This window comes from Schistocerca nitens, chromosome 1 (genome assembly GCF_023898315.1).
Source record: "Schistocerca nitens isolate TAMUIC-IGC-003100 chromosome 1, iqSchNite1.1, whole genome shotgun sequence".
NCBI lineage: Eukaryota > Metazoa > Arthropoda > Insecta > Orthoptera > Acrididae > Schistocerca > Schistocerca nitens.
The window spans coordinates 703407709-703435086 of NC_064614.1; the positions used below are offsets into that span (position 1 = coordinate 703407709).

Consider the following 27378-nt stretch of genomic DNA (forward strand, 5'->3'; position numbering starts at 1 on the left):
GGAAGATTTTTGAATAAGATGCCAGAAATGATAGGTCATGTGTTTGTAGAATGTACTAACAATGTCATCATGTCTGCTTTAACACTTTCTTTCTAAAGAAAACAAATAGAAAATTGAGTTGATGTTGAACAAATTGAACAGACTATCTTTTTTACCAAACATAAAGGAATTGTACAGGCTGTGACTACATTAGAATACTAAGTGATCCTAGATTTTTGAGATCAGAGTAAAATTTGATACAGTCTTGGTAATAAATGGTCATCAGGGAACAGCTCTGAAATGTAAATTGTTGGGGGGGGGGGGGTGTGACATAACAAATAAGGCTAAGCAAAAAGTTCAGCATTATAGTACACAAAGTGTATACATACATAGACGAAAGGGACAATTTTTTAATAAAAGTACATAAATAATCAGCAAAAGATGATGTAGACTACAAAGACATTCTGGAAGTAATTCTTGGTGTGATGTGTAAAACCTCTTGAAGTATGAAGAATGGAAAGATGATTGTAATGTTTCTGCAAAATTATTCACATAATGTCTGTAAAACAATATGCTTCATCAGAAGGGGAGTGATGCTGCAGTATTGTACTTTACATTATAAAAGACAGACAAAATAAAACGTTTTACCGACCTGTCGGCCTTCTCCTCGTTAAGTACAAGATATTCACTAAAATTATCACCAACCACACAGCAAAAACATTGAATCATAACCAAACTAGTGAACAAGATCACTGTATAAGTGGTTGTTGCATCATCAGCCACTTGCTATTTGTGAATGGAGTTACAGAATCAAACAGTGAACGACATGTACCAATTTGGATAGGATCCATAGATTTTGCCAAGGCTTATGACCCAATTTAAATGAAATCTGGGGAAATTGCACTAAATCAGCCTATGTTAGTAAACTGAAGAACATTTGACATTTTTACAGCTTGCATTACAGTGCTTCAAATAGCGGAAAATTTTAAAATTAAAACAGGAATCTGGACGGAAATTCTGTGCTCAGCAGTCCTAGAGGAAGTTTTCAAATCATTGAACAGAAGAAATGAAGAAGCAGTAGGTTAACAGTTAATGAGGAATCAAAGGATAAGTTGGAAAGTATGCGTGAAAATTAATTTCGGCACTATTTTTGTAAGATGGTCAATGGAGAAAGTGCTAATGTAAGTTGAGTTTGATGCTAGCAGAAAAGTTGAGAACAGTGTTATCCTTCATGATTCAGCTGCTGCTTTTGTGTGTGTTAGTATATTGCTCCAGGTGAGTTTGTTTTTTCCACAGCATTGTTTATACGTTTCTGCATAGCATTAATGTACTGCTGCAATACCATAAAGTATATATACCCAATAACATATTCATGAGACTACGATATTCAGTTTATTGGGATCCCACCCTCTACATCAGCTAATAAAAATACAGAGCAAGCTTTTTATCTTTGTTTTGTCTGGTGCTGCAGCATGAAAGATTAACTGAGGAGAAAGATTTTGATGCATTCTAGAAATATGTACTGTTTATAAGGAGTATACATCAGTTAATTTATCAGTGGGCTGTCCTCTTTCTCTCATTGTGATATTTATTGATCATGTGTTTTATGACAAAAAATTATTGACAGATTTCATGATGAAATAAAATTATTTTACAGGCCTATGCCGAATTTGTGTGGTCATCTATAACAGATAGTCAGAAAGGAATGTTACTGGAGTTGAAAGAAGTTGCTTGCATTTGTCAATTTACTGGGCATTTGAAGGATTTGGAAGTAGCAATTCATTGGCTACGCCAGCAGGGCAAAGTTGCTGTGACATTTTCTCGGAAAAATGGTGAAATGTTGGTAAAATTTGGTGGTACACTGGAAAAGAAAGTGACTGTGACTGAAATGGACATGAGTGTGTATTCTTTGAAGTACAGTGAAAAGGTGCTTATGAATTTACTTGAGGATCTTGAGAAAGAAAAAAAATTGGCCATTGTACAGGCTCGAACTTATGTGCAGAAGGACATGAAGCACATGGTAAGTTTGTCATATCTTTGATTTATATTTGTGCATGTTTTGTCTGCAAGCAATCTTAGTAGGCATAAAACTTTGTTGCAAGTGTTAATTCTTTAATGAAGGTTTTGTATTGAGCATACTATATTTTTATCATACAGATTTTCTCAATATTATGAGGAGGAAAGTTGCTACTCACCATATAGCGGAGACGCTGAGTCACAGATAGGCACAGCAAAAAGACACTCACAATTATAGCTTTCGACCATTAAGGCCTTTGTCAACAATACACACACACACACACACACACACACACACACACACACACACGTCTGCAGTCTCAGGCAACTGAGCCGATAGCTATAATTGTGAGAGCCTTTTGGTTGTGCCTATCTGCGACTCAGCATCTCCGCTATATGGTGAGTAGCAACTTTCCTTCTCATAATATTGTTTCATTCCATCCTGGATTTTCCATTGTTGGAGTTCGTCAGTGGTATATTGTTCTTTGTTAGAAGCTAGGAGAAGCACTGACTTTGGATTAAAATACATGAAAGGTTATGAATCGTTACTGGTACTGAGACCAGTTTGAAATATTTCATTCCTAAGCCTGCAGCACTTTGCTGCACAATTTTCAGTTATTAACAAGTATGTTGGGCTCTTGAGCATGAGAAGTATTAGCTACTGTAATATCAGCTCTTCTTGTAATGGAAATTCTGTGTACTTTCTGTTACTGTTATATGATACAAATATAACTGAATATCTATGAACAACACATGGGGACTAGCTAATGTGGAATGTTTGTATAAAAGACATTGTAAGGGAGGTAAATGAAAGACTGTATTTCATGGGAAAAAACTTGGCTGATGCAACAAATCCAGTAAAGAAAACATCTACATTATAACTATTCACACTCTTCTAGTGTAGTAATGCTGTGTAGTGGGGATTCCTCGACACAGAGTTGACAGAAGACGTAAAAATGTTCAAAGAAGAATGAACACATATGAGTGGGTGTTGAGGGGTCTGATAAAAATAATTATTTATTTAGCACCATGCAAAGGAAACTACGATGAATGCAACATTTATTTTTTTAGTATCAGTTGCAGTGGAAGTGTTAACAACTGAAAACAAAAGACCAATTACTCCTATGTGTATATCGATATTTTTTCAATGTTTACATTTCACTGTGACCACAACCACATATTATTCCCTCTCCAGTGATAATGTCACATTTCTTTGGGAAGTGCACTGTTTGTCCCGAACACATGCTTTTGCCCACAGCTTTCATCTTTTACAATGAATGCCAAATGAAGCATTGTTGGCTCTAGTTCACTGTACATTTAATGCCAGAGAGAACTAGATCATTAGTGCACAGAAGATTTGTTGGTGGTAGGACGGAGGAACATGTGACCCTAGTTTGTGTGTAGAATTATCACAAATTATCTGCGATAAACACTAAGGAACAGGAGCCTGAATCCTTCACTTTGGGCAATTCTGGGTTGCTGCTTTGTGCCTGTGCAGTATCATCTTCCATGAAATGCTGGCTAACAATGTGACATCTGCAACTCTGGAACATGCATGAGCCGTATTATTCTGTCTTCCAGGATTGTATTGAATACTTGGTGTGATCAACTGAGAAATTCCAGATAGTGTAATTGTCTGGATATTGCTTTTTCTGGACACTGTTTAAGGGCAAATGTTAATAGATTGTGGTCTTTGAATTCCCTAGAGACGTGGAGAAAAATGCAAGTGGCTCAGGTGCTCCTTTTCACAATTGGTGGAAAGAAACACCTATAGCCTAATCAAAATTAGGGGAACATCTGGTGAGTGATGAGCAAACTGAGGTGCATTAGCTAGTTCTTCTTTTAACTTATACCAGTTCGTCTGCTTCGTTGGTTCATGTGACAGGGTGATTATCTTTGCTGTTGGTGCTCTTGTACAAGTTAAACAAATACATTCATATAAATTCGCCATTCCTAAAAACCAGCACAGTCCTGCTACTGTTTTGAGAGGAAGGAATCCTAGATTATTTTAACTTTTTCTTCTAAAGGTCAAATCCTGTGATGGGAGACACAATAATCCACTCTCTCTAAAAATGCATTTTCTCACTTTAATTTTATGGTGATATTTGTCCAACCATTCAAGAAGCTGTTGCAGATGCATTATGTTCTTCATCTCCTGCTGTAGCAATGAGAACATCATCTGTATAAGAATACGCAAAAGGCAAACAGTTCAAAATGCTATGAATAAATCGCTGGAATGTTTGTGCTGTATTGCACAGATCAAAGGGCATCTTCAAATATTCTAAAAGCCCAGATAGTGTGATAACAGCACATCAACTACCACAATGGGAATATGGTGAAAAGCTCGAATGAGGTCAGTTTTAGAGAATATCTTTTTGTTGGAAAGTTGGTTGTTGAACTCGTGCAAATGAGGTACGGGATAGCAGTTTGACACTGTCACAGCATTTAAATCTTTACAATCTCCAAAGGGACAACAGGTTTTGTCCGTCTTTAGAATAAGATGGAGAGGACTGGACCAGCAGCTTTTAGGAGGAAAACATATGTCAAGCATGATATTGAAGTTTTTCTCATGCTGATTTTTCTGGTGACAAGTGTCTCGCTCATGTAGGCCCAGGATGCCCTGTTGTTGTGATTGTGTATTGTACTTTCATTTCAGAAAAATCCCAGTTAGGTTTCTCTGTGAGAATGTTTGACTATCTCTTTAGCAAGCCCCAATATTTGTGCTTTGGTTCAGGTGCAAACACTAAACTGGGGATGTCTGTACAAGCGATTAAAGTTTTTTGTTCAAGTGATTTTTTTGACTTAACATCAAGCAATCCATGGAAATTTTCTTGGAAGGCCCATTTCAAGGTTCAGTAGTTATTCACCGCGCACAGGTGTATGTGTCTGAAAGTTTTCATGATCTAATACTGTTACTGGCAATGCAGAAATGTCTGCTCCGGAACCAACCAAAAATCAAAGATTGGAGTTGTGATCTGTAATGGACAGGTGGCCAGATGATGGAGCCTCCTCACTGTGTTCTGTCCCAATTTGGTAGCATACTAGTTTCCCACCTGAGTGTCAGTGGATTGTTGAGAAGTAAATGAACATCGTGGTGCACGTTCTTCAAGGTTCTGGACTTCCAGAAGGCTTTTGACACTGTACCTCACAAGCAGCTTGCAGTCAAATTGCACGCATATGGAATATCATCTCAGTTGTGTGACTGGATTCGTGATTTCCTGTCAGAGGGGTCACAGTTTGTAGTAACTGATGGAAAGTTATCGAGTAAAACAGAAGTAATTTCTTGCATTCCCCAAGTAGCAAGGCAATGTTATAGGCCATCTGCTGTTTCTTATCTATATAAATGATTTAGGAGACAATCTGAGGAGCCATCTTAGGTTGTTTGCAGATGATGCTGTCATTTATTATATAGTAAAGCCATCAGAAGATCAAAAGAAATTGCAAAATCATTTAGAAAAGATATCTGTATTGGGAAAAAATTGGCAATTGACGCTAAATAATGAAAAGTGTGAAGTTATCCACATGTGTACTAAAGGGAATGCATTAAACTTCGGTTAGACGATTAATTAGTAAAATCTAAAGGCCATAAATTGAACTAAATACCTAAGAATTACAATTATGAACAACTTAAATTGGATAAAACACACACAAAATGTTGATGGGAAGGTGAATCAGAGACTGCATTTTATTGATAGAACACGTACAAGATGCAACAGATCTACTAAAGAGACTGCCTACACTACACTTGTCTGTCCTCTTTTGGAATGCTGCTGTATGGTATGGGGTCCTTACCAGATAGAATTAATGGAGTACAATGAGAAAGTTCAGAGGAGTTGTTGTTGTTGTGGTCTTCAGTCCTGAGACTGGTTAGATGCAGCTCTCCATGCTACTCTATCCTGTGCAAGCTTCTTCATCTCCCAGTACCTACTGCAACCTACATCCTTCTGAATCTGCTTAGTGTATTGATCTCTTGGTCTCCCTCTACGATTTTTCCCCTCCACGCTGCCCTCCAATGCTAAATTTGTGATCCCTTGATGCCTCAAAACATGTCCTACCAACCGATCCCTTCTTCTAGTCAAGTTGTGCCACAAACTTCTCTTCTCCCCAATCCTATTCAATACCTCCTCATTAGTTACGTGATCTACCCACCTTATCTTCAGCATTCTTCTGTAGCACCACATTTTAAAAGCTTCTATTCTCTTCTTGTCCAAACTGCTTATCGTCCATGTTTCACTTCCATACATGGCTACACTCCATACAAATACTTTCAGAAACGACTTCCTGACACTTGAATCTATACTCGATGTTAACAAATTTCTCTTCTTCAGAAACGCTTTCCTTGCCATTGCCAGTCAACATTTTATATCCTCTCTACTTCGACCATCATCAGTTATTTTACTCCCCAAATAGCAAAACTCCTTTACTACTTTAAGTATCTCATTTCCTAATCTAATCCCCTCAGCATCACCCGATTTAATTTGACTACATTCCATTATCCTTGTTTTGCTTTTGTTGATGTTCATCTTATATCCTCCTTTCAAGACACTGTCCATTCCGTTCAACTGCTCTCCCAAGTCCTTTGCTGTCTCTGACAGAATTACAATGTCATCGGCGAACCTCAAAGTTTTTACTTCTTCTCCCTGAATTTTAATACCTACTCCGAATTTTTCTTTTGTTTCCTTTACTGCTTGCTCAATATACAGATTGAATAACATCGGGGAGAGGCTACAACCCTGTCTCACACCTTTCCCAACCACTGCTTCCCTTTCATGCCCCTCGACTCTTATAACTGCCACTTGGTTTCTGTACAAATTGTAAATAGCCTTTCGCTCCCTGTATTTTACCCCTGCCACCTTCAGAATTTGAAAGAGAGTATTCCAGTTAACGTTGTCAAAAGCTTTCTCTAAGTCTACAAATGCTAGAAACGTAGGTTTGCCTTTCCTTAATCTTTCTTCTAAGATAAGTCGTAAGGTTAGTATTGCCTCACGTGTTCCAACATTTCTACGGAATCCAAACTGATCTTCCCCGAGGTCCGCTTCTACCAGTTTTTCCATTCGTCTGTAAAGAATTCGCGTTAGTATTTTGCAGCTGTGACTTATTAAACTGATAGTTCGGTAATTTTCACATCTGTCAACACCTGCTTTCTTTGGTATTGGAATTATTATATTCTTCTTGAAGTCTGTGGGTATTTCGCCTGTCTCATACATCTTGCTCACCAGATGGTAGAGTTTTGTCATGACTGGCTCTCCCAAGGCCATCAGTAGTTCTAATGGAATGTTGTCTACTCCCGGGGCCTTGTTTCGACTCAGGTCTTTCAGTGCTCTGTCAAACTCTTCACGCAGTATCTTATCTCCCATTTCATCTTCATCTACATCCTCTTCCATTTCCATAATATTGTCCTCAAGTACATCGCCCTTGTATAAACCCTCTATATACTCCTTCCACCTTTCTGCCTTCCCTTCTTTGCTTAGAACTGGGTTGCCATCTGAGCTCTTGATATTCATACAAGTGGTTCTCTTCTCTCCAAAGGTCTCTTTAATTTTCCTGTAGGCAGTATCTATCTTACCCCTAGTGAGACAAGCCTCTACATCCTTACATTTGTCCTCTAGCCATCCCTGCTTAGCCATTTTGCACTTTCTGTCGATCTCATTTTTGAGACGTTTGTATTCCCTTTTGCCTGCTTCATTCACTGCATTTTTATATTTTCTCCTTTCATCAATTAAATTCAATATTTCTTCTGTTACCCAAGGATTTCTATTAGCTCTCGTCTTTTTACCTACTTGATCCTCTGCTGCCTTCACTACTTCATCCCTCAGAGCTACCCATTCTTCTTCTACTGTATTTCTTTCCCCTATTCCTGTCAATTGTTCCCTTATGCTCTCCCTGAAATTCTCTACAACCTCTGGTTCTTTCAGTTTATCCAGGTCCCATCTCCTTAAATTCCCACCTTTTTGCAGTTTCTTCAGTTTCAATCTGCAGTTCATAACCAATAGATTGTGGTCAGAATCCACATCTGCCCCTGGAAATGTCTTACAATTTAAAACCTGGTTCCTAAATCTCTGTCTTACCATTATATAATCTATCTGATACCTATTAGTATCTCCAGGATTCTTCCAGGTATACAACCTTCTTTTATGATTCTTGAACCAAGTGTTAGCTATGATTAAGTTATGCTCTGTGCAAAATTCTACAAGGCGGCTTCCTCTTTCATTTCTTCCCCCCAATCCATATTCACCTACTATGTTTCCTTCTCTCCCTTTTCCTACTGACGAATTCCAGTCACCCATGACTATTAAATTTTCGTCTCCCTTCACTACCTGAATAATTTCTTTTATCTCGTCATACATTTCATCAATTTCTTCATCATCTGCAGAGCTAGTTGGCATATAAACTTGTACTACTGTAGTAGGCATGGGCTTTGTGTCTATCTTGGCCACAATAATGCGTTCACTATGCTGTTTGTAGTAGCTAACCCGGACTCCTATTTTTTTATTCATTATTAAACCTACTCCTGCATTACCCCTATTTGATTTTGTATTTATAACCCTGTAATCACCTGACCAAAAGTCTTGTTCCTCCTGCCACCGAACTTCACTAATTCCCACTATATCTAACTTTAACCTATCCATTTCCCTTTTTAAATTTTCTAACCTACCTGCCCGATTAAGGGATCTGACATTCCACGCTCCGATCCGTAGAATGCCAGTTTTCTTTCTCCTGATAACGACGTCCTCTAGAGTAGTCCCCGCCCGGAGATCCGAATGGGGGACTATTTTACCTCCGGAATATTTTACCCAAGAGGACGCCATCATCATTTAATCATACAGTAAAGCTGCATGTTCTCGGGAAAAATTACGGCTGTAGTTTCCCCTTGCTTTCAGCCGTTCGCAGTACCAGCACAGCAAGGCCGTTTTGGTTAATGTTACAAGGCCAAATCAGTCAATCATCCAGACTGTTGCCCCTGCAACTACTGAAAAGGCTGCTGCCCCTCTTCAGGAACCACATGTTTGTCAGGCCTCTCAACAGATACCCCTCCGTTGTGGTTGCACCTACGGTACGGCCATCTGTATCGCTGAGGCACGCAAGCCTCCCCACCAACGGCAAGGTCCATGGTTCATGGGGGAAGTTCAGAGGAGAGTAGCACATTTTGTATTATCGAGAAATAGGGAGAGTGTGTCACTGTCATGATAAAGGTTTTGGGGTGAACATAATTAAAACAAAGATGTTTTTCATTGCGGCGGAATCTTCTCATGAAATTTCAATCACCAGCTTTCTCCTCCAAACATGAAAATATTTTATTGATGCCGACCTACACAGGGAGAAATGATCATAATAAAGTAAGGGAAATAAGAGCTCCCAAGGAAGATAGAGGTATTCGCTTTTCCCGCACACTGTTAGAGATTGGAATAATAGAGAATTATTGTAAAGTTGGTTCAGTGTACCCTCTGCCAGGTATCTAAATGTGATTTGCAGAGTATCCATTCACATTTTCTGTTTGAATTCATGATGATACTAGCACATGGGGTGTTTCTGTGCATGCTGCGGTAATTTCAGTATGCTTCTCGGTCATGTACCAGTTCGTAATTTCTGAGTCTGGATCATTAGCTCCAAAAGCCATCTGCCATCTTGAGATATGGATGAAACAGTTTCAGCACTGCATACAAATTGACTGGGTGTCTTACGGTGGTGTCTTACGGTTTTGTCAACCATAGAAACCACTGCTTCAAGACTTACATCTTGACTAGCTGCTAGTACAGAATGCAAAATATACCCTTAAAAAATCAGTGGTTACTTGTTTTCTGGTAGGAGTATGCATCTCTCGGACCAAAATAGATGGCAATTTGTCTCCTAGTTTTACTTCAGTTAGCAGTTTTTTAATGTTACATGACTCCGATTTTTGAAACGGTAAAATAAGGTATGTTTTAAGTCTGTATACGGGGAAGCGGGTAACAGTTTGAACACAAAATCTGACATTAGCTTAGCAACCTCACCATCAAGCAATCCAAAAATGAAATGATACTTTGTCACTTCATTTCTAACATTTGTGGTAAGAAACTGGGACTCCACTTCCAAAAAACCATAGCTTCTTTTTGTTTTTATTTTGCCAGAAGGGTGGTATTTTCACTTCCAAATGTGACATTTCCATACTGGGGTTGCTCGATGGTGAATTTACCATGAAAACAAGTTTTAAATTGCCACAGTAAAATTGGAATAATCTTTGGAGTGATTGTTATGTACTCACAATTGTGTTGGCGTCACCAGTTGTGGGTTCTTGTAAAAACAATTACTTGTTTAATGCCACACAAAGTAAATTACCAGGAATGCGTACATATACTTTTTAATATCAGTTGCAGTGGAAACATTAAACAACTAGAAACAAAAGATGAGTTATTCCAGTTGATGTAAATAAAATGTAAACGCTTAAACGCTTGTTTGTTCATAGTCATTTATTTCTGAAAGTTCGTGACGGATTGCTTTCAAATTTTGACACAATGTTGCATTCTAATACTGGCACATATTTAGGTACCTATTTCTTTATATATTCCCTATTATTAAAGTTATAAAAGCATATTAAAAGTATGCTTGTATTCCAATGCAACGTTGTTTCAAAATTTCAAAGCATTCGATAAAAAACTTTCAGTGATATGTGATCATGAGCAATTACAGTTTCTAAATAAGTCCCAATGTAGGTGTACGTTTCTCCAAAATATCTTCACAGTTTGCTTCAAAATTTGAACACAGCGTTGCTTTTGATCCCTCGAGTGTTTTTATATACCTTCTGGAATGCCATCTTGTATATATGTAACAAATAATGGGAAAACATTCTTGTCAAATATCTCAATATATACTGTTGCAGTTTATTTCAGGTTTTTACAAGTTGCTGTAATTTTAGACACATAGATGACATACTTTTAAATATATACAGGGTGTTACAAAAAGGTACGGCCAAACTTTCAGGAAACATTCCTCACACACGAATAAAGAAAAGACTTATGTGGACATGAGTCCGGAAACGCTTAATTTCCATGTTAGAGCTCATTTTAGTTTCTGCCACCTACACTCAATGGAGCACGTAATCATGATTTCATACGGGATACTCTACCTGTGCTGCTAGAACATGTGCCTTTACAAGTACGACACAACATGTGGTTCATGCACGATGGAGCTCCTGCACATTTCAGTCGAAGTGTTCGTACGCTGCTCAACAACATATTCAGTGACCGATGGATTGGTAGAAGCGGACCAATTGCATGGCCTCCACGCTCTCCTGACCTCAACCCTCTTGACTTTCATTTATGGGAGCATTTGAAAGCTCTTGTCTACGCAACCCCGGTACCAAATGTAGAGACTCTTCGTACTTGTATTGTGGACGGCTGTGATACAATACGCCATTCTCCAGGGCTGCATCAGCGCATCAGGGATTCCATGCGACGGAGGGTGGATGCATGTATCCTCACTAACGGAGGACATTTTGAACATTTCCTGTAACGAAGTGTTTGAAGTCACGCTAGATCATTCTGTTGCTGTGTGTTTCCATTCCATGATTAATGTGATTTGAAGAGAAGCAATAAAATGAGCTCTAACATGGAAAGTAAGCCTTTCCAGACACATGTCCACATAACATATGTTCTTTCTTTGTGTGTGAGGAATGTTTCCTGAAAGTTTGGCCGTACGTTTTTGTAACATCCTGTATATAAAGGTACAGTAGTGAAACATTGTTTGCAAACGGAAAACTTGTATTTATCACTTATTGGTTTATGATTAGAATACTACTAAAGAATCTGAATTTGCAGTAACAACAATGAAGACTTAAGCTCAGAAAGAGGGGGGGGGAAGAGGAGACGGACAGAGGGGTGGGAGGAAATGGAGATAGAAAATGGGCAGGAATAGTTTGATAGAAGGAGGTGGGGGAGGAGAACAAGGACAGAGAGAGGAGGAAGAGGTAAGAGAGAGAGAGAGAGAGAGAGAGAGAGAGAGAGAGAGAGAGGGAAGCAGAAGGAGATGGACAAAGACAGGGGAGAGAAGGCTATTAGAGACATATATCCAATTCCCATATATATTAAAAACATGTGCTTTCGCTTTCTTTCTTTTCTATTTAACTAGACAGAGCCACAGCAAAACGTTACCACATACAGATAGTCAACAACTTTCCCTTTATATTCCAAAATATTATGTTACCTCTCACTTAGAGAGATGTGCCCATTGCTGTAAAATAAAAGAAATCAGATCTTGTACAGGAAGCTTTAGGTATTCATCTTCTCAGTGTGGTGGTATGGAGTGAAATGGTACTGCTATAGTTCATAAGTTGTGTGTTGCACCCTTTGTGAAACACTTAACTATGGGTTGCAGAGAAGTTATTTAGAAGGAACATATTGCTTTATTTTTTCTTTGGTTTCCTTAAAAGCCACACCCAGAACCAGTTTGCTTCCACGTTCTTGACCAATCTGAAATAAGTTCCAGCTTCAATAGTTTTGACATTGAAATTAAAATCTAGTCTGCCTTCCTACAAAATCAGTTTTGGTTTACATCACAGGATATTGAGGTACTGAGGAGTGCATGTGGTATCTCATTTTCTAAACCTCCCAAAGAGATCCTTATAGCAGTAGGTATCCAAGTCATAAACTGTAGAACTGTTGTGACAAATATTCTTTAGTGTGTCACATTTGACAACTGGGTGTGCGCATTCACAGCAAGACATTGTTGCAAAGGTTCTATATACACAAACTAGAGTCCGTGCAGAATAAGGTGGCCATTAGATTGCAATTGGCAGGGCACGTGTGGGGAGAGTAATTGAGGTGTGGGTGACAGCAAGTGCAGTAGAGTAAATGCCGAGTGCTGGAGGGGAAGTGCTGCTCTAAACTGAAGTCTACACTCACATTTTTTATAAGTATTATGTAGAGCACCTCCATACCAACACTTGCATGGTGATCATTCAAAAAAGATATATCGCCTCTGCTTTGGTTAGTAACTAAAAAGAATTCTGCTGAAACTGCAACAAAAGCTGCAGTTTATTTTCATTTGATTTGTTAGTGATTCATAGCTTTCTTCACCAGCTGTCAGTGGCCGTTAAAAATTATGCTATTTCATTGAAAAAGTCTGTAGTTAGTGGAATAACATGGTAGAAATGAAGTTTTACATAATTACCATATGGAAAAATACTCTTTGGATGCTATTATTTGCCCAAAATCTCATTTCAGTATCACAATCCGTTAATGAAATATGAGGAATGTTTTGGATATTTCACTCTGACTTTATCACTGCTGCTAGCATTTGCAAATGAGTGTGGTACGTCAGATCAATTTTCTCAAGATTGATGACAGAGAAAGACATCCACCCAAATCTAAAGAAAAATTCAATATATTAGCTAAATTTCATACACAGCAACATATTACATAATATGCAGCAAATGCAAAATCGTAGTGATCCCTATTTTTTCATTGCAAACTTTTTTCAAATTTCGCTTAGTGTCTTACTTCCTTGCAAATATCACAGCAGCTATGATTATTAATAAAATGACGGCACATCATCATAGAGATCACATATAAAGCTACAAATATTGCAAAAATTAAATTCTTTTACCGAATAATTTCTGTAAAGTTGTTTGAGAAAGATTGTGGGGCTTACCCCTTGATTCTGTAATCGCCAAATGGCCGAGAGGAGCCAAGCACTTGTCAGCCTTGCCTTCCGAATGAACAAGAGAATTTGTTGAGTGCTTTGGACAAAAGTTGGTCACTGCTGATTGGCCAATGTATCCTGTGCGGACTCTACCTAACTCACACATATTTTGCCCATGAAGTCATTAGAGCAAAATTCATGAGCTTGCAAAGTTATGTAGGTATTATATTCTGGAGATAACAAGACAGAAAAAGTTAAAGTTTTTAAGGACAACAATAAGAAATAGATTACCATACATATGCTACAGCACTTACATGATGCCCTCTTAAGATATGTTTTGTGTGTGTTTACGGGTGATACCACCCAGTACTTATGCCTTGTGCATGGGGTGTACCTTCAGTGTGTAGGGTATTAAGTTTTGGATGATGTGTGTTAACTGGTTCTCATGAAAGGCAGTGGCATCCATAAATTTTGTGTACAGTTTAGATTTCTGTTTGCTATAGACATATAGTAAGCTGTTGGGAGTTCAGTACATCTCTCACATATACATCTCTCACGTATACATCTCTCACATACAAAAACAACATGTGGCACCCAGAAATTAGTGTTGTGTATAGTGAATTCTTTTGCAAATTAGAGTCTTTTCATCTGCTTAGCTTTTTTATTAAGGACTATGGTCAAACTGTGTACCACGTGACAATATAATCCAAAATGTTTAAGGAGTAAAAGTCTAGGTGAGGGCCACTGGTGTACTTATTTGTCTTGTCCAGCAATGTTGTCGGTGCTTGTCCTGAGGTATGATGAGAAGTAAAGAGTGTGTGAGTTACTGGTTCTACATTGCCAGTGAGAGAACAGTGGAAAGATGATGTGTGTTGAAGGAATAGTGCCACATTCTCATGTCAGTATATCACAGTCTCCAAAACTGTAATACATTTGGAAGAAACAGGCAAATATTTTGACAGCCAAGATCTTTAACTTAATTTAAGCTGAACTTAACCACAACTTCATAATTCATGACATATTCGAAAGAAACAAATATGTGTCACAAAGATTACTTATTTATTTTTTTGCAAGTAGAACTGTAGTATTACAACCTAACCTAGGCCTCAGGCTAAGCTATAGATAAGTTGATCGCACAACCAGGTATTTTAGCTGTTCTGTACATTGGCTTAAGCAACTCGCAACCAAACTGTCACATTCCAAAGTAACCATAACTTCGTAACTCATGACATACCCAAAAAAGTCAACTATTTGGACAGTGAATAATACAAATTTAATTGCTGCTCATTTCACTTGCAGCAATTTAAGCTGTGCTATTAGGTCCCAACCCAGTCACAAAATCGTAATTCATGACGTATTCAGAAAAAAAGTTTAAATGACTGTGACAGCAGTGAAGAAGGGAATGGTTTCTGGTTCAGCACTAGAAATTCATTGCCCCTTTTCCTGCCTCTCATTGGTTACGGGAAAGTATCATTCCACTGGCTATGTGAAGCATATGATTTGCCAGCCTATGAGCAGTAGAGAAATGCTGCCCTAACTTATGCTGGCCCTGATGTAGACTTTAGTCATTTAAGGATGAAACTTCATCCACAGCTTGTATTATCTGTGACTGCCTTTCTCACATGTAGGGTCTCTAAAGGACATTATACCCAGTGCCTAAAGTCATATAAAGCTCTTCATTTAGTGTCAATAAGTTCCATGGTTTCTTAGAGCTATGAAACAAAGTTTGGCAATGTGAAATTGCTTGCGTTTAAAACACTGGTGATGTGATTGAGATACAGATAGAAAGTACACTGGAAAACTGACTTTGGGCAGTGGGTCTTCCTCAACACATGTAGTACTGTACAGTACTGTCACACACACACAGCTTGTATATGGGGTGAAATGTATTTGCATGGCAACACAGGATACAGTGACTTATTTCTCTACCTCCCATTGCTGAATTGGTGTCTCCTGGAGGTCATGTCCATGTTTTGGGGCAACTTTGATGTTCGTGGAAGCCCAGGTTCTTTTTTCTTCACATTGCCAGTTTCTCTGAATTTTGTTTAGCCATGAAACTATTGACTGCCAGCCAGGAACACAACCATATGGGCATGGAATGCATGTTGCTTGGCAGTTATTGAGCGACTTTTAGAAAAGTATGCGATGAGAGTGAATGCGCGTGCTCCACCTTCATCCATTCCGTAACGCAACTAAACAAAGTGAAGCTACAACTTCATGCCCCACCCTCTCAATTGTGCCTACTGCCTACCCCCACCCTCCTCCAAGCTACCATATCTTCAGGATGCCAGATTCAAACAAGCAAATCCTAATCCCCTACCCTCCCTGGGCTAACCATCGCTTCAGGCTGCAAATGAGCAAGCTATTGTGCCCCCACTGTAATATATAAACTCTTGGACGTGGGTATACAAGCCTGCCCAATTTACCTTCACAGATTGTTCACCAATATTTTACAGCTGTGCCACATGCAAAGTGTGCCATGTCATTGTCTACCAGCAACTTTCTTCTTTGCATGCTCACACATGCTACAAGATGCCACTGTTTGGATAAGCTGTCCTCCGCCTCTATGACTCATTTTCCTTATCATCTGAGAATATGAAGTGATTGTCAAGAAACGCACGTCAGCCGATACTGTATCTGTGCCACCTGCGGAATTTCGTATGCGATTGTTGCCATCCGAGTAATCACAGTGAAACACAAATCTGAACGAAAGGCTCTTAAAGGACATTTATGTCAACATCTTCAATCAACGTGCTCCTTTTCTGGCTTTTATTGCGTCTTTTTATCATATTCATTTAACTGGTGCATTATTGATTTCATAAATTGCTATGTGTAGGCTCACACAAGCACACGCGAAATTACTGCAAGACCAAATAATAATTTTCTAATTTTTTGTAGCTGTCCTTGGACGGCTCAGAAATTTATCTGGAGGGGGAAAGGGGCAGGGCTCAAAAATTCCCATTTTGTTATGTAAAGGAGTTGAGTTGGCGAGCTTTGAAATATGCTATGCCACAAGAACCAAAATTTGTATGTAACGCAAAAAGCTTGCTGTATCCCAGAGAACTGATGGCTATGCATGATATATGAAATTTCTATAATGAATTAAAATCTCTGTACCCCAAATCCCAGAGGAAAAGTGATTTGCACACTCTTTCTCCAACCCCCTCTCAATTATGTCTTATTCATGTCATCTGATTTCGCTGTCACATAGCTTTTGTGTAAATTTTTCATTCGTGTTTTCTTTTCTTGCAGTCAGTTCTGTTTTCAACGTTGAGGAATAAAACGGTTTAATCTCTTCTTAAAAGCACCTGCTAGAACGTTAATTTCACATCTAATTAGTTCCATCCGTACCGTTCTCCGTTGAGGAAATTGAGTACTTGGACATGAGCCTTCGTTGTAGCGGTCACCCTCAACGCGCTGCAGACGTATTCTTTCTTGTAGTTGACGGCTTTCTCCTGGCATCGATAGTGACGCTGTCCCTGCGCAACGTGTTTACTGAGCACACGGCCCTCCGCGTGTTCAGTCTCTGTGACATCTGCCGAGGCGTCCAAGTATCCGTATCGCACGCGTGATAAATGGAACTGAAGGCACGCTCCTGCTGCCGTGCCTGCGTGCTCGTAAATATTAGTTTAACCCTCAACCGACGAGGTGTGGTCTCTCAGACAGCGCGAAAATTATCGAACTCGCTCTCCAAGGCCAGTTGTGGTGGAATGCTTCTATACTCCCCCTACCCTCCTTAAATTGCCAAGCCTACGATGTTTTGTTGTTGGTTGCGTTATCGCCTTCTGTGTTTATTGTTGACACATGTTATTGATAGGTGTTGGAGTCTCCTAGAACCGCGCCTCATGAACTACGTACCTGTTTTCTGTAACTGTATAGCTCAAAATTTGTTGGCACGAATGTGTCATTTTTAACTTTCCCGAGTTTGATGACATTGTTAGTCGGTCTATGGAGGAAGGTGTCAGTGATATAGATCAAGAAATAAACGAAAAAGACGACGATTTTACATTAGCCAGTAATCACAGTTCTGCTTTCGAACAAGAGTATCATTCAGAGGAAAAACTTCAGTAAAGTTGTGATGGGAATCTGTCTGTTTCTTCAATGAAAGACTTAAAACAGTGTGTTAAAATCGAATGTGTTCTGAGTGATCAGAAGAATGTAGTTCCCAGCAATGAATGTCAACTTGACAGACTTTCTTTTTGTACCTATCCGGTGGAATTTTTATGCGCAGATTTAAACCCTGGAATTTAGTTTTATTTGGTAATTTATTTGCTACAGAGATCATATAATTTTTCAGAATGTAAAATTCAGTACTCTATTTTTATGTTCTATTTAGAAGAACCATCCAAAATTGTGCATTTGTGTGATAAATGGTAAAATGCTGCAGGCTTTGTTTAGTGCAATAAAAGAAACTAGAAACATTTAAGCAACACTTAAATAATTGTGAAATCGGTTTAAACATAGGGGTCCCAGAGACCCCACCTCGTGGTATGCGTTACAGGAAAGTCACCTCGCCAGTTAAAGGTTAAATGCCGCCGTTCAATATGGTAGCGGTTGCCCCTGATACACACAGTGTTTCAGGAGGAAACAAATAGTGTCAGTCAGGGTTGGTATAAAACCGCGCAGGGCCCATAGCACTGGTGTACTGAGACGCCTCTAGGGTACTATAGTTGGAGTCACGAACGATGGCGGTCAAGTTTAGGCTTGTTCTGCGTGCCTACGTCACGCATACTCCGACAGCCAGTGAGCGTTCAGTAGTGTTCTAAGTGCTCTTTGAATGCCCTGCTCTGAATGCTGTAGATAATGTGAGCATTAAACGTTACTTAGCGAGTTTTTGGTGAACTATTACTCCATTTGTTGCCAGTGCTGAATTTGGTGGTATGTGATAAAGTCCGCTTAAGCAAGGGAGAGATTTAATTTGTAGGATGTTTGCGTATGCGGGTACGGCAATTGTCGCTTGGAATCGTCAACAACGCAAACTTCATCCGTGCCTCGACATCCGCCAACCGCCATCGTTTGTGTATCGAACTAGTATAGTTTTGAAATACAGCTTTATTTATTTAATGTTTCGAAGTTGTTTCCGCCACATTGAATACATTTCTCCATCATCCGAAACCATTTCCTATACCAGTTCTCCCAAGTTTCGGTAGGAAGCACACTCGTTGTCCCAAGCCCTCAGAAGGTCATCATTACTTGAAAACTGCACTCCTTTCTGCTTCATTTTCACGTTCGGGAACAGTGCGAAGTCAAGCTGTGGACTGTAAGGAGGGTGTTCAAGAAGTTTGTCATGTACCACGCAAATACTCAGTGCATGCTTTGGCGCGGTGAGCGTTGCGTGAGGGAGGAACCAACTATCCATTATTGACTTCGGTCTCAGGTTCTTCAAAGATGGATGACTTTGGGCAGGCACTGCTCAGTGTACCACTTAGCTGTAACTGTCTCCTGCGTTTCCAAAACAACAAGCTCCACAATTTCACTCGATTTGGGAAAAAAAGCTATCATTTTCTTCTTTACTGATCGGGATTTTCTGATAGCTACGGGTGTGTCGTCATCTTCAAAGACCCAAACTTTGTTTTGAGTATTAGTCGGCACTTCATAGTAGTACAGCCAAGTCTCGTCACATGTCCCTTAGAAAACTTCTTAAACATCTGTCGTGTCATCTGCTCTTCCGTTAGTCTACGCGGCACCCAGAGACAACAAAGATTCTTTACTTGCAAATGATCACGCAGAATCGAAAGAATTGCTGGTGCATTTAGCCCTAAGGTGCCCTCTATCTGCTTATGGGTCACTGGACTGTCTTCGTCTAGCATTTTGCTCATAGCATCAATGTTTTCCTCCATAACTGATTATCGTGGCCTTCCCGTCACCTAAAATTTCCTCTTTGGAATTCTCTGTACCACCTGAATGTGGTGGTACGATGTGGACACACATCACCGAGTGCAAGTCATTTCTTCAAATCACTGGTCTACGTTTAAACCACGCGCGGAGTTGTGCCGCAGAACTACCCGAATCTCTCTTTGTGACCACGATGCCACAGCAAACACTTCAAACTAAAGCTGCTAGCACGTCTGCGTCTAGACTTGGCGCAGCGGCTACAATGCAAGTATGAAGGATTCTCAGAACACATCAACCGTCAGACTCCTGCGACTTACTGTTGCGTCGTATTGCAAAACTTTCCTAGTACCCTTTGTATTGTAAAGACACAAACTGTGGCTGAACAACAATGATTCACTCGAGGTTTCAGACTTTTGTTGGAGTATCCACGTTGCCTCGTTCGCTGAGCGACGTACGTCATTTGATGCAAAGGTACGTCAACAAACTGTTTTTAGCCTAGCTTCATTAACAGTGCAAATTTAATAACTTCTATCGACATTTGTAGAATTTTGGAACACGTATTATGTTCGAGTATAATGACTTTTCTGGAGACTAGAAATCTACTCTGTAGGAATCAGCATGGGTTTCGAAAAAGACGATCGCGTGAAACCCAGCTCGCGCTGTTCGTCCACGAAACTCAGAGGGCCATAGACACGGGTTCCCAGGTAGATGCCGTGTTTCTTGACTTCCGCAAGGCGTTTGATACAGTTCCCCACAGTCGTTTAATGAACAAAGTAAGAGCATATGGACTATCAGACCAATTGTGTGATTGGATTGAAGAGTTCTTAGATAACAGAACGCAGTATGTCATTCTCAGTGGAGAGAAGTCTTCCGAAAGTAAGAGTGATTTCAGGTGTGCCGTAGGGGAGTGTCGCAGGACCGTTGCTATTCACAATATATATAAATGACCTTGTGGATAACATCAGAAGTTCACTGAGGGTTTTTGAGGATGATGCTGTAGTATATCGAGACGTTGTAACAATGGAAAATTTTACTGAAATGCAGGAGCATCTGCAACGAATTGACGCATGGTGCAGGGAATGGCAATTGAATTTCAATGTAGACAAGTTTAATGTGCTGCGAATACATAGAAAGAAAGATCCTATATCATTTAGCTACAATATAGCAGCAGGTCAGCAACTGGGACAGTTAATTCCATAAATTATCTGGAATAAATTAAAACAGACACCAACTACTACAGGGGCATATCCTTGTTACCAGTGACATACAAAATACTTTCTAAAGCACTTTTAAATAGAATAGAGGAACAAGCAGGACCTAATATAGGAGATTATCAAGCAGGATTTAGAAAAGATAGATCATGTGCAGAACAGATTCTTAATTTAAAAACAATTTTGAGAGTGAGAGCTATACAAAATAAAAATACAGTAGTTACTTTCGTAGACTTCAAGAAGGCCTACGACTCAGTTGACAGACAAACACTATTCCAGATACTTTATGAATCAGGGATAGATGAAAACACCAGAAGACTTGTTGAACAAACGCTCACAGATACAGCATCAAGAATTAAGTTTCAAGGCGAAATTTCTGAACCATTCAAAATCAAAACAGGAGTTCGACAAGGTGACGGACTGTCCCCAATTCTCTTTAACTTGGTTTTAGATAAAGTAGTAAAAACATGGGAAAACACATTAAAAAACAGATGCACAAAGGGTATAAGCATGGGCCAAGGAAAGAACAAATTTGAAGTAAAATGTTTAGCCTTTGCGGATGATATGGCATTGATAACTGAAAACCGAACAGACGCAACAGTTATGCTTGGTATGTTACACGAGATTACTGAAAAGACTGGGCTAAAAATATCCTACGAAAAAACCGAGTATAATACAGAAAAGTTTATGAAAACAAAATATGGAAAAATTAAAAGAGTTGATAGATTCAAATACCTGGGGGAGTGGATCCAAGCCAATGGACTGGATAACATAACAAATAAAGAAAGAATAAAAAAGTTGGAATTTGCATATAAATTAACACAAAACTACTACAATAAGAAATCAATATCCATAGAAGCAAAGATTAAACATTATAATTCAGTTATTAGGACACAAGCAACATATGGATCAGAGTGCCTAACATTGAATAAGAAGGGCGAATTAAGAGAACTAGAAAAAAGAGAGAGAAAAATATTAAGAAAAACAAGGAAAATAGGTGGATTAAAAGGAGAAATGAAGACCTATACAAAAATACAGAAAAGATCACAGATACAATGAGGAAGAGACGGCTAAAATTTTATGGACATTTAAAAAGAATGGACGAAACACGGATTACAAAGAAAATTTTTAATTACGTTAGTAAGCTGAAAAAAGCTGTAGGATGGATAGAAGCAGTAAAGAAAGACGCCAACAAAGTAGGTGTTACAGAAGAAATAATACGTGACAGGAATAACTTAAGGCTACTTATAGAAAACGCAAACTTTGAAGAAGATGCGCCAAAACCTCGACCCAAGAGAGTGTGGACAGATGAGCAGAGACGAGCAGTTGGCGAGAAAATGAAGTAGTACTGGGAAGAACGGAAGAAAAAGAAACACCATAAGTCTTAAGTTGTATGCGGTCCATAGCTGGCCAGATTCATAATAAAAAATAAAAAAATATCTGGGAGTAGGCATTAGGAGTGATTTAAAATGGAATGACCATATAAAATTAAAAAAACGGTAAAGCAGATGCCAGACAGATTCATTGGAAGAATCCCAAGGAAATGCAGTCCGAAAACAAAGGAAGTATATTTGGTACACTTGTTCGCCCACTGCTTGAATACTGCTCATCGGTGTGGGATCCGTACCAGATAGGGTTGATAGGGGGGAGAGAGAGAGAGAGAGAGAGAGAGAGAGAGAGAGAGAGAGAGAGAGAGAAGATCCAACGGAGAGCAGCGCGCTTCGTTATAGGATCTTTTAGTAATCGCGAAAGCGTTACAGAGATGATAGATAAACTCCAGTGGAAGACTGCAAGAGAGACGCTCAGTAGCTCGGTACGGGCTTTTGTTAAGTTTCGAGAACATACCTTCACCGAGGAGTCAATCAGTATATTGCTCCCTCCTTCATATACAGTATATTGCTCCCTCCTTCGTATATCTCGCGAAGAGACCACGAGGATAAAATCAGAGAGATTAGAGCCAACACAGAGGCAAATCGACAATTTTTCTTTCCACGAACAATAAGAGACTGGAATAGAAGGGAGAACCGATAGAGGTACTTGAGGTACCCTCCGCCACACACCGTCAGGTGGCTTGCGGAGTATGTATGTAGACGTAGACAATACACGGCCCGGATAAAGGGGTCTACACAGATAACTGCATGTTAGGCAAGAACGTATGGGCGAACGTGCTAAATCCGAGCATGCTAGAGCGCGGGTAGGATAAATTTGCGCAGTCATCAGGATTGTAAAAACAGTTTGATGCTTCATCGAATTTCGATTATGCTTGTGCAACAAGAATGGGGGGGTTTGTGCCAGCATTAATAATGATTTTAATTTATGTGTGGTCCTGTTAAGTTACATTCTGTAGAAAGGTTGTACTGTAACGATGTTAAATGGAGGAAAAGAGAAGAAAAGTAGCAGTACCGTGAGACAGTTTCCGGAGTGTGTCTACCGCGAACAGTTTATATGGGAATAATATTTTCGTATCTTTAACTACGCTTTACTCACATATTACGTTTCCTCTTTTGTTTTTTTCTCTTTTTTCGTAAAAAGAAAAGCCAAAGACAGCACCGTCTCAGCTGGACATTTTATGGTAACGAGTGTAGGAGCGTGCTTGAGCAGTGTGGAGGCACGAGGAATTTGTCGGTGCTTGGGCAAGCACGCTTGCGCATGCGTGCGTGTCAAGCATGCAGCTGCTTGTGTAACCGCATTAGTGCACAGCATCCACCAGTGTGAAAGAACGTATAAATAAAAGAATTTATCTGCTGTGCCAGCCCTTTCATCTCAGAGTAGCAATAGCAAACTACTTCCTGAATTATTTGCTGGCTGTATTCCAGTCTCTTGTGTTCCTCTACAGTGTTTACCCTCTACCAGCCCCCCCAGGGGATCCACAACTCTTTTGTGGATACGTGCGTAGCGAGCACGGGACCCCGAGCTGATGTGGCCTTCCTTCCTTTCCGGGCTGCATACCTTCCCTTTCCGCATCCTTCCCCATCCCCCATCTTCGCCCCCCCCCTCACCTCTGGCTCTTTCCTTCCTTTTCTCCCCCTCTGGGGGAATGGTTTGTGCCTACGTCCGGAGACGGACGCTTGTAAATGTACCACATTCTTCGCCTTCCTTACTTGTAAGTCTTCGTTCTTCCTTTGTCCTTCTCTTTTCCTTACCTCTTCTCTCTACCCTTTTCTCCGCTGCGGCGTTTGAGACCTCTTTTTTCCTTTCCCTTTCCCTTTCTCTTTCTTCCTCCCTGTGCGTGTCTGAAGGCCGACCCACGCACTTCCATGCGTAGCCGGTGACGGGGTAACGCGTAATTCCCCGCCCCGGGTAGACAGGTAGGACACGTACGTACCCCCTGGTAACGGCCAGGCCCAGGGAGGGGTGATTACCCGAGCTGATACCTTCCGAAAGTGCCGATTGGTCCCTCCGTCCGTTTGTCGGGAGGTGTGACCTGAGGTGTGAACAATCACCTAAGGCGGGAGTGCCCTCAGAGAGGGCCCCCACAAGGGAGGAGCGCGCCATCGGAGACGCCGGTAATCATGGGGGATTCTTCCGCAATGGTTTCCTCACCTTCCACTATGTCTGCTCACAAACGTAAGTTCACTGAGTCTCAACCACAGTCAGTTCTTCCATCGTTGCCACAGTTCCTTGTTGTTTCTCGGTCTGACGAAGGTCACGACTTCTCCACAGTCAACCCTTTCATTATTCAGAAAGGTGTCGACGCAATTGCTGGTCCTGTAAAGTCTTGTTCCAGATTACGTAATGGCACCCTGTTGTTAGAAACACACAGTGCCCTCCAGGCACAAAAATTGCTGCGTACCTCACTACTACACACTTTCCCTGTCCGGGTGGAACCGCACCGTACCTTAAATTCCTCGCGTGGAGTAGTTTATACACGCTCCCTCGATGGACTGTCTGACGAAGAAATTCAGCACTACCTGTCAGACCAGGGCGTAACGGCTGTTCATAGGGTTATGAAAAGGGTTGACACGAAGATCATTCCAACCCGCACTGTCTTTTTGACATTTGACAAAGTGCAACCCCCATCGAAAATCAAAGGAGGCTATGAGATAATTTCCGTTCGTCCTTACGTCCCAAACCCTACGCGTTGCTATCGGTGCCAGCGATTCAATCACACCAGCCAGTCCTGTTCTAATCCGGCCAAATGTGTTACGTGTGGCAGGGATGCCCATGAGGGTGCTTGTCCACCTCCATCCCCTCGCTGCATCAACTGTATGGGTGACCACGCTGCTTCCTCTAGAGATTGCCCAGTTTTTAAGGACGAAAAGCTCATCCAGGAAATAAGAGTGAAGGAAAAGGTGTCGACCTTTGCTGCTCGGAAATTATTCGCCAGTCGACAGCCCACCGTGCCTCAGACAGGCAAATACAGCACTGTCCTTGCTTCTCCTCGGCCAACAAAGGAGGCGGCCACGCAGACTTGCGACCTCACCTTTAGTGCCACGGTCGTCCGATCGGCCAGCGCAAAGATCGCCCGTTCAACTTCACCACTTTCGCCTGCCCACTCTTTGGCTCACCCTTCGTCGGGTTCTGCTAAATCTCGAGCCCAAAAGTCAGACACCAAGTCTTCGAAGAAAGAGCATACTCGTGAAGAGATTTTACGTACGGCAACTTCACCACCATCGGTTCCTCCTTCCTCTAAACCTCATACTTCCAAGAAGGCTACAAAGAAACCCAGTTCCTCTCCTTCTCCGCCAAGGCGTGTCCCATCCACAGCGCCACCTGGCGGAAATCGCCCGCGGCCGTCTTCTGTGTCGCCGAGGCGCACTGCTGGTGGCCGGTCAACCGGCCGATCGCTGGTGGCAGGAGCTGCTCCTGACCAACCTATGGATCAGGATCTTCTGCCTTCGGCTGAATGCCATTCCATGCTGTCGGTCGCAAGCTCTGAGCAGTCGTTGAGTTGACAGCACCCTTGGTCACATTCCTCCATTTTCTGTTCACCCTATGTCCATTATCCACTGGAATATCCGCGGCATTCGAGCCAATCGGGATGAATTGTCGATCCTCTTACGATCCTACTCGCCGGTCATCTTCTGTCTTCAGGAAACAAAGCTGCGTCCTAATGACCGCTTTGTTCTCCCTCATTTTCAGTCCGTCCGATATGACCTCCCCTCTGTGGAAGGCACTCCAGCCCATGGAGGACTCATGATTCTTCTCCATGATACTCTCCATTATCATCCAATCCCCTTAGACAGTTCCTTCCAAGCTGTCGCCGTCCGTCTTTCCCTTTCTGGATACACGTTCTCTCTTTGTACTGTATACATTCCATCATCCACACCGATGGCACGAGCTGATCTCCTTCATCTTCTTGGTCAGCTTCCACCCCCCTATTTGCTGGTTGGGGACTTCAATGCCCACCACCCGCTTTGGGGATCTCCACATCCTTGTCCACGTGGCTCCCTATTGCTAGACGTCTTCCACCAAGCGGATCTAGTTTGCCTCAACACTGGGGTCCCCACGTTTTTGTCTGCCTCCACGACAAATTTATCTCATTTGGACCTTGCGATCGGTACTGTTCCGCTTGCTCGGCGCTTCGAATGGTTCGCCCTTGATGATACACACTCGAGTGACCACTTTCCATGAGTCCTTAGGCTGCAGCCTCAACTGCCATATATGCGCCCGCGACGCTGGAAGTTTGCCCAAGCCGATTGGACACTTTTTTCGTCTCTAGCGACATTCGATGACCGTCGCTTTCCCAGCGTCGACGATGAGGTCACACATTTTACCGACGTTATTCTTACAGCTGCGGAACGTTCAATACCACGCACCTCCGAATTGCCCCGGCGCCCCCCAGTTCCTTGGTGGAACGAGGCATGCCGTGACGCAATCCGTGAGCGGCGACGTGCTCTTCGCATTTTCCGTCACCATCCTACTTTGGCAAACAGTATCCGCTATAAGCAACTCCGTGCGCGATGCCGTCGCGTCATCCGCGATAGCAAGAAGGCAAGCTGGCAATTCTTTATTAGCTCCTTTAACACCTTCACTCCCTCCTCGGAAGTTTGGAGTCGGCTTCGACGGTTCTCAGGCGCGCCTAGTTTCTCCCCGGTCTCTGGGCTCACTGTCGCGCATGATACCTTAGTGGACCCCGTCGCAATTTCTAACTCATTGGGTCAGCACTTTGCTGAGATTTCGAGTTCTTCACATTACCCGCCAGCGTTTCTCCCGAAGAAACGTGCAGCGGAAGTGCGACCTCTTGCCTTCTCCTCTCAAAATCGCGAAAGCTACAATACTGTTTTCTCCATGCGGGAACTCCAACATGCCCTCTCTTCTTCTCGCTCCTCCGCCCCTGGATCGGATGGTATCCATGTCCAAATGTTGCTGCATTTATCAACCCATAGTCTGCGTTACCTCCTTCGCCTTTATAATCGAATTTGGACCGACAGTACCTTTCCCAGACGATGGCGGGAAGCTATCGTCGTTCCCATTCCGAAACCTGGAAAGGACAAACATCTCCCCTCTAGCTATCGCCCCATTTCTCTCACGAGTAGTGTCTGTAAGATTTTGGAGCGTATGGTGAATTACCGTTTAGCTTGGTGGCTGGAATCACGCAGTCTTTTAACACCTGCCCAATGCGGATTCCGAAAGCATCGCTCTGCAGTTGACCATCTTGTTGCTCTCTCCACTTATATCATGAACAATTTTCTCAGGAAACGCCAAACGGTAGCAATATTTTTTGATCTGGAGAGAGCATACGATACCTGTTGGAGGACAGGCATCCTCCGCACACTGT

General features: G+C 41.3%; 2 protein-coding genes across 4 annotated transcripts in view; one reads left to right on the top strand and one right to left on the bottom strand.

Moving 5' to 3' along the window:
- LOC126259607 (pantothenate kinase 3) overlaps positions 1–27378 on the bottom strand; it is a 177767-nt gene that overhangs the window by 117673 nt on the left and 32716 nt on the right. Inside the window, exon 1 of one of the 3 annotated variants that reach the window (XM_049956521.1) lies at positions 13141–13203. The exons of the other annotated variants lie outside the window; for them this stretch is intronic. Coding sequence (XP_049812478.1) covers positions 13141–13188 — 48 coding nt within the window. The 5' untranslated portion in view covers positions 13189–13203. Of the gene's footprint in view, positions 1–13140; positions 13204–27378 lie in introns of those variants that run through there. 3 annotated transcript variants of the gene reach the window in all.
- LOC126259600 (charged multivesicular body protein 7) overlaps positions 1–27378 on the top strand; it is a 243007-nt gene that overhangs the window by 4165 nt on the left and 211464 nt on the right. The window contains exon 3 of the mRNA XM_049956512.1: positions 1637–1999. Within this exon, the coding sequence (XP_049812469.1) occupies positions 1637–1999 (363 nt within the window). The remainder of the gene's footprint in view (positions 1–1636; positions 2000–27378) is intronic.